This window comes from Lynx canadensis, chromosome B3 (genome assembly GCF_007474595.2).
Source record: "Lynx canadensis isolate LIC74 chromosome B3, mLynCan4.pri.v2, whole genome shotgun sequence".
Taxonomy (NCBI): domain Eukaryota; kingdom Metazoa; phylum Chordata; class Mammalia; order Carnivora; family Felidae; genus Lynx; species Lynx canadensis.
In genome coordinates this window covers 29,251,500-29,267,783 of record NC_044308.2, presented here as the reverse complement: position 1 = coordinate 29,267,783, position 16,284 = coordinate 29,251,500, and the positions used below count along the sequence as shown (strand labels likewise).

At 39.0% G+C, this 16,284-nt stretch overlaps 1 protein-coding gene across 3 annotated transcripts in view; it reads left to right on the top strand.

Moving 5' to 3' along the window:
* SCAPER (S-phase cyclin A associated protein in the ER) overlaps positions 1-16,284 on the top strand; it is a 508,094-nt gene that overhangs the window by 332,268 nt on the left and 159,542 nt on the right. For all 3 annotated transcript variants that reach the window (XM_030317623.2, XM_030317622.2, XM_030317624.1), the window contains one exon: positions 10,748-10,863. In XM_030317623.2, the coding sequence (XP_030173483.1) occupies positions 10,748-10,863 (116 nt within the window). The remainder of the gene's footprint in view (positions 1-10,747; positions 10,864-16,284) is intronic.

The following is a 16,284-nucleotide window of genomic DNA, read 5'->3' as shown; positions in this document are numbered from 1 at the left end:
TTTACACTTCTATATATTACTCAGTGTTCATCAAGATTAATGAATTCTTGGGGTGCCTGGGCGGCTCAGTTGGTTAAGCATTGGCCCCTTGGTTTCAGCTCAGGTCATGATCTCAGGAGATCCAGCCACATGTCAGGGCTCCCTGCTGCATGTGGAGCCTGCTTAAAAATTTCTCTCCTTCTCCCCTCTCCCCCTCCCCTGCTTATGCATGTGCACACACTCTCTCAAAATAAATAAACAAACAAACAAACTCTTAATCCTTTCTATTTCATCCATTTCTGCACCTACCTCCCTCTGGCAACCACCAGTTCTCTGTATTTAAGAGTATGGTTTGTTTTTTTTTGTTTGTTTGTCACTTTTTAAAATTTCTTCTGATTCTTAAATTCCACATATGAGTGAAATCATATGGCATTTGTCTCTGTTTGACCTATTTCACTAGCATTATACCCTCTAGGTCCATTCTTTTTACGAATGGCAAGATCTCATTCTTTTCTATGGCTGAGTAGTCTGAATACCTACTTTTTTTGCTAGATTCTATAGAAGCATAATTCCAGCTGTCCCAAGAGCTCACAGTCTGCTTTGTGATTAAGTAGAAAATCATATGATCTAGTTTATAATTAAATAATAGAAAAGTGTCATGAACTATAAATGTCATGATGGAGAGAGAACAGAGTGATGTAGAAACACTCTCCTTTTCCTTGCCATCCAGGTGGAGAAAAGCCTTTGAGCTCTAAGGTCCTGCTCCCTGGGTGCTGCTAGACCCAAAGGAGTTTGTCCATGTTACTCACTTTTGTCCCTATCATTTTCCTGCCCAAAAGAGATTCTCATTGATTTGATGGTCCCAAGTTGTTTTACCTCTAAGCTTTAAAATTTCCAGGACATTTAAGATGCAAGAACGGAGGGGAAGGAACTGCTGTGTTAAGACTCTTCAAGTTCTGTTGTAAACTAGCAGGTAGCCTCAAAGTTGGGAGAGGTGAGAGAAATAAAGCAGTCATTCAAGGAACCTCATTTGTAGGTCCTTGACTTTGGGTTTTTTGTCTTTATTTGATAGCGTGAGAACTCAGAAAACTGTTCCAACAGATACCCATTGTGTCCTGAAGAACTAGTCACAGGGACCATTTCCTTTGTGGGAGTACAGCTCTCCATCCATCCCCTCACTGTGGCATCCCCTCACTGCACTGCATTTATCTATATGAAATCTCTGTCTCACCAGCTCTCTGAGTGCTGCACCTGGCCAGTGCCTGCCACTTGACATCCTGGCAGCACTGAGGATGAGGGAGATCAAAAATAACTTTATTGTGAGTTTTGTTGGATTGCAATGATAAACTTTATATACTGATCTTCGGTCATCTGTCTCATAACAGCTTAAAGGGAAGGAGCAGGGTGTCTTGTGTCCCGCACCACCCCCTCTCACTCACCCTGCCCTCATCTCACTTAGTCCAGACAGGTCAAAAATGGCACAGTTCAGCTCCCTTAGGGAGAGCCTTCCAAAGGATCCAAGTTCTGATTAGCATTACAAAGGAATTGTTTCTCTCATCTTGAGAAAGCTTTTCCAGCCTCCCCCAGCCTCACTTACCTTATTACCTAAGCCTTCAAACTGTAGATTATGACTCTTTGGGGTACAACATTTACATAAGTTTCTAATTTCCTTGTGATATTCTCAACCCCAGACCCTGAGTTCTTTCAAATGTGAGTATACAGCTGAAAGGCTGAGCCTAGACATTTATGTAGATGATAGGAATATGAGGAAGCCAACATTAGAAGGCTTAGAAGGGAAAAATCCTGTCAGCTCATCATGCTCCCTTTAAACTAACACTAACAGGTGAGGATAGCAGAGGAATGAAGATGATGTCCTTTAAGTGTTAGGTTAGTTTTCCATATGGGAAAAATAACCATAAAAAAATTTACTCTGGAATCTTCTCATCTCTGTAAATTGGTCTACCGAGTTCTAAATTTATGGACTTGCCAAAACCTACTTGTATTATCTCTAAACAGGTCTTAAGGTACCACCAGATGCTCAGAACAAATCTAGCCTATCCTACTAATGAACAGGCAAACAGTTTTCCCCATCTGCCACCTCTGTCTAAAAGGCTAGGAAGGCCTTCCTCCCTGATCACAAAGAACATAATTACCGTCTATAGAGAAGTCAAGTACAAAGGCCACCAGCCTTTGTAGGCCACCAAAGATTAACAGCTGCCTCTCCTTTGATTGGGAGAGGCAATAACAGTTACTCTAGTTAATAATTGAATGGATTCCCGGGCCATGTAATTCAGATTGAAGCTGTCATTTTTTTGCTGGCCTTCAGCTAAGCTGGGTTATTAGAATGGAGCCACTAATCCTATTAGTCAGTTGTCAGTCTCAGAGTGGGAGAGAGCAGAGGAAGGCAGAGCTATTAAGGTGTTATGTCAGGTACATAAGTAAAGCCACACATTTCATCTTTTAGAGGTATTTTTTTCCTCACTCAAATCAGAAAGGTAGAGCTCCTTATGAGTGTTCCACTTTCACATGTCTGAATGCAGAGTGTTTGGAAAAGGGGTAAAAGGGAAAAGGAAAGGTACCTAGTTCATCTTTCTAGATATTTTTAGTCACTAAACAAAGTTTGCTTGGTGCCTACTATGTGTGTAGCCTGTGCTTGACCCTGATTGAGAATGCAGAGACAGGAGAGCTAGGCTTTATAGCCTAGTACGTGAACACAAATAATACAGGAATAATATAAGGGATATATAATATAGGGGATAATATAGAAAGTGATAAGGGCCCCAAGAGAAATGCAGTTAAATACGGAGACCTTTGACTTTAGTTGAAGGTATCAGAAAGGCTTCATGAAAACTATTTGATGTGGGTCTTAAAGGAATGAGGGAGCATTTGAACATTATAGGGTGAGAACGTGGCAATTTAGATGGAGAGAATAATTATGGTTAAGCATTTTTAGGATACTAGCTTTTTTCTAGACACTAACAGGGATAGGAACAAGTATAAGATGATGTATTTGAGAAGCATCCATTCCCATCGTGGCATTAAGATATCCAGGAGCATAAAGAGCACCGAGTATAGGAAGTACCAGGTGATTAGCGCAAGCAGTTAGTGTGGTGGGCACAGAGAGGAAGGTGAAAAATGGGAGGCCCTTTGAGTCTGTGGATTGTTGTGTGAATGTGACTTCCATCTTTTATTTGCATATAGAGCTTTTAATGCCACGTGCCAAGTCCAGATACAGAGCCACGTGCTTAAGGAGGTGGATTTTCTCCTTTACTTGAACATTTGGGTGCTCGTCGAGCCAACTTGATTTTCCTTTTTCTGTCCTCCTGAGGTGAAAATGTCATGGGATATGATAGGACTATTTTACCCGTTTTTCTGCATAGAGAGGGGGAGAGCTGTTTGTTTGCACTGTGTTCAGGAACGGAATCCAGAAGGAGGCATTCGTTCTTTCTTATGGGCCTCTGTATTGTGTGTTAACCTCTGATACCTCACAGAACATTTTTGCTCTCTGAGAGAAATCTTTTCATTTGTTCATCCTTTTGTTCAGTCACTCATCCATCAGGTGTTCACCATTCCTGTTCTGTGCCAGAACTGGGGCTGCAAAGATGAGTCAGCTTAAGGAGCTTCAGACCGAATGAGGGCCTGAGGTAGGGCAGAGATGATGGGAGGAATAGAAGTTGATATAGGAGATGAAGAAGTTAGGAAGATACTAAACAGGTTGCCATCTGGCCATCTTCTGTGGAAGAGGATCCACCTCTGGATTCTGAATTTCCATTGCAAAAGTAACCAGAAACCTCCATGACTCCAGAGGGAGGTTTGTGAGTTTTTTTATTTCACAGTTGGTTTTGCCTTTTGGTTTATTTCCTTGAAAAGCTGCAAATGACAAATTAAAGCTTCAGTTTTCAATAATACATTAGGAAAAATTTGGCTTTAAATGGCCTTTATCTTCCTGAAATTGGCTTATTTTTTCCTGTTTAATGTCTAACTAGAGCTTATATCTTCAGTTTTTTAAGAGGTCACATCCATGTTGTTGGCACTGCATAAAAGGCTTTGAGTTTTGTTTTGTTTTTAAAGCATAGATGTATACATTAAAATGGTCTGCTTTTACTCAGTCCTTTTCACCTCCACCTCTGCAATGTTGATCCGGTTCTCTCCCATTGTGGAGAGGTCTACAAGAATAGCATTGGTGCTGCTTCATTTCCCTGTGGACAGATTGCATCAATTGGTGCATCTGCTTGGCCTGAGGTAAAATATACTTTGTTTTTGAATTAAGAGATATATATAAAGGCTTTACACAGAAATGGATGGATCTTCCTTGTTGGCTATTAAGGAGGCTCAAGGTGAATATGTCCTTCAGTCTTGAAAAACTGAATTTTATTCCTTGGTCATGAAGCTCACTTTCAGGAACAAACTGTTCTACAAGGCACACACAGTAACAGGAGTGGAGGATTTTATCCTGTGATCATACCAGAGAAGTTATTGACTATCTGTGTTTTCACAGTCAAAATCATGTGCAGGTATCCTTTTCAGCCTTCTTTCTCAGAAACATCATTCACAACCATTGGCTGAGCACATACTGAGTGCCATCCCCTCTGCTAAGTGTTGGGAATGTGATGAAACAGACATGGCCCCTAAACTCAGGAAGCTCTGAATTTAGTGGGGATACAAAGATAAAATGCTGGAGAATCATCCCCTCTGGGGAGGAGGAACAGTATTTGCAGAAGCACAGAGGCATGAAAGAACGAGGGCCATATGGGGAATTTGGTTGAGGGAGAGGCAGGAACATGGCAGGGAAGAAGGCTGTTAATGGGGCATCAGATTCTGAAGACCTGTGCTAAGGAATTTGAGCCTCCCGCAGACAGTGAGGATGAAGTCACTCAAGTGTTTTAAGCAGAGTGACATGATTACATTTACTCTTGAGAATATTATCCTCATTGCATATATAGGCATCCAGAAAAGGACTACTCAAAAGGGAGTCCACAGTCCAGTGCTAGGCCACTGTCACTAGAACAGGGTGAGATAAATACACAAATCCAGAGTAAGTTTTAGCAAACTGGCAGAGTAATTTTATGTCTGTTGTATCTAATATTTTTAAATGTGGTCTCCACTTTTGTGCATCTTTTTTTTTCATTTGTTCAGTATTTCATTTGTATTGCATTTCACAAAAGTATTGGTCTACAATGGAGTAGAAATCGAAGGAAGGAAGGAAGGAAGGAAGGAAGGAAGGAAGGAAGGAAGGAAGGAAGGAAGGAAGGAAGGGCAAAGAAAGAAAAAGGAAAGGAAAGGAGTAGGAAATGAAGGAAACCCTGATTTTTATCTTAGAGTATTTAGAAAGCACAGCTCTAGAGAATAGGCTGGTGTGGGGTGAGCCTAGATCCAAAGATTCCAATTAGGTACTGATTGCTGCAGTACCTCAAGCAAGAGACCATGAAAGCCTCAACTGACGTGGTAGATGTAGGCAAGAGTTAAGAGCTACAACAGAAGTGGAGTGATCAGAACTTGGATTCTGAATCAGTGGGAAAGCTGAGGAAGAGGGAAAAGTCTAGAAGGGCAAGTGTTCTTTTAAGAGTCTGCTGAAAGTTGGACCCTTGCCCTATGCGTTTTTTTAGCTTTTTCATCCCTGGTTCACAGAGATGTTCCATTTATTTTATTTATTTTTTTTTTATTAATTTTTTTTTCAACGTTTATTTATTTTTTGGGACAGAGAGAGACAGAGCATGAACGGGGGAGGGGCAGAGAGAGAGGGAGACACAGAATCGGAAACAGGCTCCAGGCTCCGAGCCATCAGCCCAGAGCCCGACGCGGGGCTCGAACTCACGGACCGCGAGATCGTGACCTGGCTGAAGTCGGACGCTTAACCGACTGCGCCACCCAGGCGCCCTCCATTTATTTTTTAATGTGGTTCTGCCTTTTCAGTATGATCACATATTATGGGGACACCTGGGTGGCTCAGTTGGTTAAATGCCAGACTTCGGCTCAGGTCATGACGTCACGGTTTGTGGGTTCAAGCCCCGCGTTGGGTTCTGTGCTGACAGCTCAGAGTCTGGAAGCCTGCTACAGATTCTGTGTCTCCCTCTCTCTCTCTTCCCCTTGACGTGTGCGTTCTCTCTCTCTCTCTCTCTCTCTCTCTCTCTCTCTCTCTCTCAAAAATAAACATTAAATATTATCACATATTTTATCTATAATTCCTACTTCTTTCGAGTATAAGAAGAAAGGAGGTATATATATGTGTTTATATCCCTGTACTGACTAAGAGTTCCTCTGCTGTATTCCTTATGCTTTAGATGCTTCTGGTACCAGATACAGTAGAAACATTGCTAATGGGATAACCATTCACTACCAAATTAAATCCAGAAAATATTCATGTATATCATATGATCTCATTTACATGAAATTCTACAAGAGACAAAATTAACCTATATTTTGTTTCTTTTTACCTTATGATCCCCTTCACCCATCCCATTTCTTCCACCCCCCATCCTCTGCCTCTAACAACCACTAATCTGTTCTCTGTGTCAGTGGGCTTTTTTTTTTTTTTTAATTCTACATGTTTTTCTCTACCTGACTTATTTCACTTAGGATAATGCCCTCAAGGTTTATCCATGTTTTCACAAATGACAAAATTTCATCCCTTTCATGGCTGAGTAATATTCCATTTTATTTATATACCACATCTTCTGTAAACATTTTATTTATCATTGGACATTTATCTTGCTTCCATATCTTGGCTATTGTAAATAATGCTGTGTGAATGTCGGGTACATATATTTTTTCAAATTAGCATTTTCATTTGCTTCAGCTAAATACTCAGAAGTGGAATTTCTGGATCATATGGTACTTGTACTTTTAATTTTTTGAGGAACCTACATACAGTTTTCCATAGTGGCTGCACCAATTTATATTCCCACCAGTAGTACACAAGGGTTCCCTTTTCTCCATATCCTCACCAACACTAATTCTTTCTTTTTCTTCTCTTTCTTTTTCTTTATCTCTTTTTCTTTCTTTCCTTTTCTTTCTTTCTTCCTTCCTTTCCTTTCTCTTTCTTTCTTTCTTTCTTTCTTTATTTCTTTCTTTCTTTCTTTCTTTCTGATAATACCATTCTAACAGGTGTGAGGTAATATCTTACTGAGATTTTCATTTGTATTTCCCTAATGATTAATGGTGTTAAACATCTTTTCATATACCTGTTGGTTATCTATGTGTCTTCTTTGGAAAAAATGTATATTCAGACCTTCTGGCCATTTTTTTTAATTGGATTGTTTGTGTTTTTTACTATTGAGTTGTTTGAGTTCTTTATGTATTTTACCAGAAATATGATTTGCAAATATTTTCTCCCATTCAGTAGATAGCCTTTTCATTTTGTGGATGGTTTCCTTTGCTACATAGAAACCTTTTAGTGTGATGTAGGCCCACTTATTTATTTTTGCTTTTGCTTTTGGTGTTTAAATCTATGGGACTATAAATCAAATCTGTGGTTGCTTCATGGAGTGGGGGGATTGACTATAAAAGTGGTATGAGGGAGCTTTCTAAGGTGATGGAAGCGTTCGGGTCTTGATAAGGATTTCTCAAATTTATTTGAATGGTATACTTAAGATCTGAGCCTTTTAACCAATTGCAAAGTATACCTCAATTTAAAAAAATACCCAGTAAACATAAAGTGTTCAATCCAACTGATTATCCAGGAAAGGCCAATAAAAACCTCAATGAGGGGCACCTGGGTGGCTTAGTCAGTTGAGCGTCCAACTTTGTCTCAGGTCATGATCTCGCAGTTCATGAGTTCGAGCCCCATGTCGGGCTCTGTGCTGACAGCTCAGAGCCTGGAGCCTGCTTCGGATTCTGTGTCTCCCTCTCTCTGCCCCTTCTCCGCTCATGCTCTGTCTCTCAAAAATGAATAAACCTTAAAAAAATTTTTTTTTAATTTAAAAAAACAACCCTCAATGAAATGCCATTATGCATTCATAAGAATGACTAAAGTTTTTAAAAAAATGATAAAATCAATTTTGGTGTGAATGTAGAATAGCTGAAATTATCACATGTACACAAATACTTTAGAAAGCTGTTTGGCCATAGCTAATAAAATTGAACCTATGTATACTCTATGATGCAGGAATTCCACTCATATACCCAACATAACTGCATGTCACAGTTGCGCAAATACATGTACAAAAATGTTTAAAGCAGCATTGTCCAGAGTTTGAAAGTGGAAACAACCCAGAGCACGTTGCTGGCTCAGACCTTGGGACACTCAGTTAAGCATCTGACTGCGATCTAAATCATGATCTCACCGATCCCAAGTTCAAGCCCCTTGTCAGGCTCTCTGCTGAGAGCTCAGAGCCTGGAGCCTGTTTCAGATTCTGTGTGTCCCTCTCTCTCTCTGCCTCTCCCCTGGGCATATTGTGTCTCTCTCAAAAATAAATAAACAAAAAAAAAAAAAATTGAGGGGCGCCTGGGTGGCTCAGTTGGTTAATCTTCTGACTTCAACTCAGTTCATGATTTCACAGTTCATGGGTTCAAGCCCCGCATCGGGCTCTGTGCTGATAGCTCAGAGCCTGGAGCCTGCTTCAGATTCTGTGTCTCCGTCTCTCTCAAAAATAAATAAACATTGGGATGCCTGGGTGGCTCAGTCAGTTAAGCGTCTGACTTCGACTCAGGTCGTGATCTCCCAGTTTGTGAGTTTGTGAGTTCGAGCCCCGGGTCGGGCTGTGTGCTGATAGCTCAGAGCCTACTTTGGATTCTGTGTCTCCGTCTCTCTTTGCCCCTCCCCCGTTTGTGCTCTGTCTATCAAAAATAAATAAAAAATGTTTTAAAAAAAATTTTTAAATAAATAAACATTAAAAAAAAAACAACCCAGATGTCAGTCAGCAGTGAAACATTTAAATAAGTTGAGTAAGATAATAAGATAATGGTTATCTTCACCCTGTAATGTTAAAAGTGAAAGTAATGTGGAAGGGATGAAAAAAGATGCTAGAATAAAGTAAATTTTTCCAAAAAAAAAAAAAGTTGATGTATATAATCAGACAAGGGAATATTATATTCCAACAAGGGAAATGAATGAAACACAGGTATAGGCAGCAATATGGATGAATTTAGAAAAAAAAAATTTGAGCAAGAAAAGAATATGTAGATTCTGTAGAATATGTAGAGTATGATTATGTTTTTATGGAACTCAAAAGAAGACAAAGGTAATCTATGATTTTAAAAATCAGGATCGCTTTTACATTTGGGGAAGAAGAAGAGAGAGTGAATGAGATGGGCATCAGGAATATTATGGCATGTTATAAAACTATTTTTTTATTTTTTATTTTGGAGTTGTTACAGGGCGTTGTGTTTGTTATTTTTTTAATTTTTATTTATATTATTGCTTTTTCATTTTGGATTTGGTATAGGATGTGTTCAACTTGCCATAACTCTTCCAGCTATACAGTTATGATTAGTGCAGTTTTCTTTGTGTTGTGTGCTAATACAAAATTTATTATTATTTTCTAATCATATTGACATCCTAGCCTATGAAGAAAGAATGGTAACAGCATGATGGTTTCAAATTACTGAATACACCTGGGTTTTTCAGTTTTTTTGATGGTTAGTTTTATTGCAAAGAAACATTTTTTCCCATTAAAAACAAAAATTCTTTATTTTCTATCCTAAAAGTATGATTTCTTGTCTAGGATTCACAATAAACTTATTATAGTGTCAAACTGTATTTTATTGTGCACATAGTGAGCGATTAAATGACTAAGGCACTGTACTACCAAAGTCTAGTCAGAAGTCAGTAGTCCACATCAAGCAGAGCATTGTGCTTAGAACATCAGAAGAATCAGACAAACATGTTTGACAGATCTTGTGTATAACTCCTATCTCTCCCTGATGCACACCCTCTTATCCCCCCAAAAATACTTAAGTGTTTCAAAGATATTTCAAGGCTTGATGAACTATAGCATGCTCTTAGAAGAAACATAAAGGTGGTGGTATAATAGCAGATTGCGGTGATCGTTTGTATGCATAGAAACTAATACAGTGTACCATAGAATTGCTCTTGCCTGTCCCCATGCCAGAGAAATGCAAAGAGCTCAGAGATGTTCCTTTCACAAGACTTGAAAACAATTCAGAAATTGTAAAGAAATAATCATCGGTTGAGTTCTATAATGCTGACTTAAGATTCTCCCTAAAATAGCTGAAATGGTGAAAAAAATATATGGAGATGGTTAGGTATGAGATTATCTTGTATTGCCAAGGAAAAAAGTAATACGAGAGGAAATCTTTGTGACAGTTAGTTTGTCTTGTTAGGTGGTAATTAGCATTACAAGATGATCTGCTTTTTAAAATTATTGCTAAAATATTCTGTGTAAAACGGTTTTGCCCTCGGCATGGAGCACTCCATCCCCTCCCCTTTTTTTTTTTTTGCCTGTTTCAGAACCTCAACCAGAAAAGCCTGTGCTGACCCTTTCCCCAATATATAGTTGGTTCCCTATTATTCTTATAGAGCACCTTCCCTTTTTCTTCAAGGTACTTATCATAATTGAAATTATTTTATTTATGGTTATTTGATTGGTGTTGTTCTCATCCACTAAATTTTAAGCTTCATGGGGGCAGCAACTATGTCTTCTGTGTTCACCAGTTTCAACCTCCTGTTCCTAGCACTGCATAAACATTCAATAAGTATTTGTAGAATAACTGAACCAACAGAGTGTTTGACACTAGAACTAAATATTTCATTTGGTGATCATTCTATGCCTGAGAAATTGGGCTAATTTCTACTTGTATTTCTGTCTAGAATGTAGCAGATCAGATTGCATTTCAAGTTGCTGGTGGATTAACAGCCCTTGAACACATTCTTCAAGTAGTAGTCCCAACCACAAATGTGAACACAGCCTCACGAATTCCTCTTAAGTAAGTATAGTTTTTTAATCTGTCTTTCACGTTTCATTTGTGAGTCATTTCTGCTCTATGGTTTCCATATGGGGGACCACAAGAAACTTGTATGTGTATTCAGGCTTGAATAGCAAAAGCTTACACTCCCCATTAGGGAGAAAAACAGAGGTGCTCGACTTCACTTACAAAACTCAAATCGAGCCTAAAAGCCTTAAAAAGGAAATCTCCTTGGTCTATGACCTTCTCTAATCCTAAAACAAGAAGAATGGATGAACTCCTGGGCAGCTTTAACTGCTTACATAAATTGAACAGAACTGAATAGTAGTAGCAAAAAGGTAGTACAAGAAGAGGTAAGTACATTAACAAAGGCCTGAGCTGTGAAATTTGAAGAAATCCCTAACATACAGGAAGATTAGTTTGAAGCCAAGACTGCCATAGTCTAGAGTCCTGGCCAAATAGCTGGCAACTGAATTGCAGTTCAGTCTTTAACTGCAAATTGCTCTTTGTCATATGGATCCTGCACAAGCTTTGGACCCAAGATCTGCTTTCCTCTTCTCTCAAGTCACTCTGTGATCCCTGGCCGCCTGGGATATAGTAGCAGACAGCTTTATTTCAGAAGTACTACATTCTGGAGGGGTAGCATGCACGGTTTCTGGATATTTTGTGGAGACTCTTATTTACAGAGTTTAAATGAGAAGTTTTGATAAAAGTTTACTTGTATCACTGAGAAAACTTAAATATTTAGTTGGCCCAACAAAAGTGAGTGCTTTATTTGTCCACTGGATACTACAGAAATTGCAAGAATACATCATCTTTTCTCCTGAGAGACATTTTGGTAAAATAAAAATAGCACTGGCTTTGGAGTTGGACAAACCTGGATTCCGGTTTTACCTGTGCCAGTGACCAGCTGGGAGAATTGGGGCAAGTGCCTTATTCTTGTGGCATGTTTCCTCATTTGGTTACTCAGGGGTAGTCATATCCACCTCATAGTGCTACTCTGGGGATTGGATGAAATTACATATGTGAGAGTTTTTGTCAACCTCAAAGTGTTATATAAATGTTAGGTAACAGTTTTTAAGTAGTAGTTTTGCCTGCTTTAAGACAGTGTTATATTACCTCTTCGAAATGATACATTTCTAAGAACAAACTGATAGTGAAGTTAGTTTAGGTTCCTTTGCTCTACTGACAAAGTAGAGATTAATAAAAGAAGCTATAGGTATCCTTTGAGTCAGGATATCTTTCTGTGTAGCAGAAAGTTCTACATCAGTCAGATATAGCACGCATGGAGGTTTTCTAACCCAGGATAGTTGATATTTCTTATCAAAATGGACTTTAGTGACAGTGTGTTGTTATCACTCAGTGTTTGTTAATTGACAGGGAGAGAGGAAATAAATTTGAGATAAGAAAGGAAATGGCAGGGGCCCCTGGGTGGCTTAAGTGTCTGACTTCAGCTCAGGTCATAATCTTGCAGTTCGTGAGTTCAAGCCCCGTGTCGGGCTCTGTGCTGACAGCTGGGAGCTGAGGCCTGCTTCAGATTCTGTCTTCTCTCTCTCTGCCCATCCCCCACTCGTACTCCATCTCTGTCTCTCAAAAATAAATGAACATTAAAAAAATATTTTTTAAAAAGAAAGGAAATGGCATTTGATTCTTTGGGACAGGGCTTTGATAACTGTTAATCATTCATATTGTTCATCTTAAGTGCACCTGTAGGAGCACCTGGGTGGCTCAGTCAATTAACTGTCTAACTCTTGTTTTCTTTTTTTTTCTTTTTAAATTTTTTTTAACGTTTATTTATTTTTGAAGGAGAGACAGAGAATGAGGAGGGGAAGGGTCAGAGAGAGAGGGACACACAGAATCCAGAGGGGCTCCAGGCTCTGAGCTGTCAGCACAGAGCCCGATGTGGCACTAGAACTCAACGAGCTAGGAGATCATGACCTGAGCTGAAGTCGGATGCTTAACTGACTGAGCCACCCAGGCACCCCTGACTCTTGATTTCCACCCAGGTCATGATCTCGCAGTTCATAAGATCGAGCCCAGTGTCAGGCTCACTCTCTTGCTCTCTCTCTCTCTGTCTCACAAATGAAATAAATAAACATTAAAAAGAGTAAAATTAAATGCACCTATAGTTTTTTGTTTTGTCTTGTTTTGCTTTTTTTGGTTTTGTGGTAGGTTTAAACATGCATGAGACTGAGCTCTCTGGCTGGTAACTTAGATGCCTGTTTTACAAAAGCTACATTTGTCATTGTGGCAAAAAGCATGCTTTGGTGCTTATCTGTGCCTATCATTTTGGGAACAGAAGAAGTTTCCATACTTTCTAAAAAGACCTGAGCAAGAGTTAGTGCACCAACATTGGAAACAAGCTCTGGAATCTTGGGAGCCCAGCCCAGTACTCCTCTGATGGTCACCAGCTGACCACAGTGCCAGGATTGAGAGTTTGTTTCTTCATCTCACCTTAGGCCAATAGATTCGTGTGTTCATCCAGGCACTGCTTGCTAAGCGAGGCCAACACTCAGGGCAATGGGCATCGAGCGGTGACTCTAAGATTCTCTTCTCCTGAGCACAGCTCAAGATCATGTTGACTTTCTAAACTAGCCTCCCTTCTCAGGGCTAGAGGATTAAGTCTAGGAGAGTGTTATGCTGCTTACTTAGAAAGGGGCAAGAGAAATGCCACAGCTGTGTGAGATTTAGTATGGACTCAGACACTCTGGTGGGCATGAGTCAGTGGCTTAACTCAGAAAGTGTTCTTTCTCATATTCCTTCCAACTACTATTCTGTACAAAACAGTTGTTTTGCTTTTGTTAGAACCAGGGAAAACCCATAGAATTGCTTGAATCCTTGCATCCTTGAGAGGACTTAGTTAGGATGTGGTATTCCAAAATCAACCTTCTTAACAAATGTGTTCCCGTAAAATTGTTTTCAGTGCCAAGAAAGATCACCCTGAAACAAGGCAATTTTCATTTCATGTTTTATCTACTTTTGGGATTACTCATATTAATTTGCCTGTTAATTTTAATTGCAGAAAACAAGTACAAAAGAATGAATGAATATTCTAGCCTTTTCTTTGGTTTGGGCTAATAAGAATTGTTTATTACAGCTTTTAATATTTGAAAATAGATGGTAGTTTGTCATTTTCTTTGGACATAGAGAATGCCTCAAGTGATGTAAATAAGAAGATAGATCTGATGTGATTAGAAGCTGTGGTCAAAGCTTTGTGTTGTGTTTTTATAACAGATTTACAGAGCAGCAATGATAATAGAAGGGAGAGTTGGTACTTACTGGCATTCTACATATCCAAACCCTTTTCAGGCAGCAATAGATGTTCATAATTCACAAAGAAACCCACATCCCCTTTCGGGCCATGATCACTAGGCTAAGTCATCCCCAGGTTGCCTTTCACTTCCTTGGTATTCCTATTTCTTGACACTCGTAGACAATGAAGGACCCAAATGGTTAACTCTCCAAGCCACTCTAGGTTGTTCAATGGAAAACTCACCAGGCCCCCTATTTCTTCTCTGTTAGCCGTGCTTATCTTCCTTAATTGCACCTCTGGACCCAATTTTTATATAGAAGTACTATAGTTTCATCAACACAGAACAATGCAGATGGTATAGTATAGCAAAAAATAAATAGGCTCTGGAGTCAGATCTGAGTTTAAATTCTCTGCTTTTCACTTATTAGTTATATGACATTGGTCCAAATTGCTTGTTATAACAGAGCCTCAGTTAAATGGTAACACTACCTTGTTGAGTAGGACTTGTTGGCTGTTGTGAGAATTAAAAGTGTGTGTGTTTGTTAAGTGCCCTGTGCAAAGAAAGCACTTAGTTAATATCAGTGGGTTTTGTTGTGGTTGTTATGATGTTGACTTGATATTATCTTAATTAACTGAGCTTTAAATCCCCAACTCTGTGCCACTTTGGCTTCTAAAAAGCTATAGTCTGTTTTTACTTGTGCATTTGTTTTTTCATCTTAAGCACAAACTTCATCCTGATAAATTTTAGTCTTGCCTGTCAGGATCCATTTTAGATCCTGATTTGACCTCTAACTTAGTGTCTTTTTCTTTAACTTTGTGTCAGACCTAAAGTTGATCTGTAGAATATATGCATCTTCATCTAAATCACTGAAAAAATATCCACCGGGTTAGGGAATAGTTCAGTTTAGCACTTTATTAATGAACTATCTTGTACTCCATTTATTGTATTGCCATCTCCCCAAATAGACTGTAATTCCTTGGGACCAGAAACCATAGTAAATACATTACTTTTATTTTTATAAAAACAATATTAGTGTAAATCATAATGGCATCTTAATAAATATCATTTGAATACATGAATTAATTATTTTTCCCATGGATAGAAATCAAGCAGGAAAAGAGCTCACTGCATCGGGGCGCCTGGGTGGCTCAGTTGGTTAAGTGTCCGACTCTTCATTGCAGCTCAGGTCATGATCTCATGGTTCATGAGATCGAGCCCCATGTTGGGCTCTATGCTGACAGTGCAGAGCCTGCTTGGGATTCTCTCCCTGCCTCCCACCCCTGCTTGCTCATGTTCTGTCTCTCATTCAAAATAAAGAACTTTAAAAAAAAAAAAAAAAAAGAGCTTACTGCATCAAATACTTGACTCTGTGGATTTGAAATATGATCACATCTCAGCCAAAAAGGGTCCTTGATTTTGACCACTCTTTAGAATTTTTTTTAATTTTGTCTTTAAATTTCTATGTATTTATAATTAAGTCAAGTATCTATAACTGCCACTTACTGAAAAAGCCAAATGGGGATGCTAGAACTGTACTCTTGGTCATCCTTACCACAGTTTTAGAATCACAGCACATTGGTATATTATGAGATGGTCCCGATTTTAAACTATGTTAAAAATAGATACTTCTCGCTGCTGTGTTCTTTATAAAGTAAACCTGTTTATTCATATCAAACAAATTAAGTTGTTTTCTTTTTTTTTTTTTTGCTTTATGGTATATACATCTATGTATAATAAATCGGTCTTAGGTAAAACAGCAGTCACTGAATATAATAATAAAAGTAAATAAATTTAGAATGATGTGAGGTGGAGCTTTGCTTCCTAGGAAGATCATTTACAAGATACCACAAATTTATTCTCCAGAGTAAAATAAAATAAAACTTGTGATTTTGTGCAGTTTATTCACTTGGCAGTATTGCCTGTACTTGATCCTTTGCGTTGGTAAGGAGACAGACCTTACTTAACATTACTGGGTATATCCTTAGTGCTGGTCACTCTGCTAGGGGCTTTGTATGCCTTCCCTATTTACTCCTCACAGTCACTAGCAGCCTCATCTGTGGCCTGCTACCAGAATGAGGGTCGACTGCCGTCATGTTTGGAACGTGACTACACCCTGAGGGAGCCATAATATCCCTTTTGAAAGCATGTTTATTCATTCTAAATAGCAACAAGAATGTTCAGAATTGCT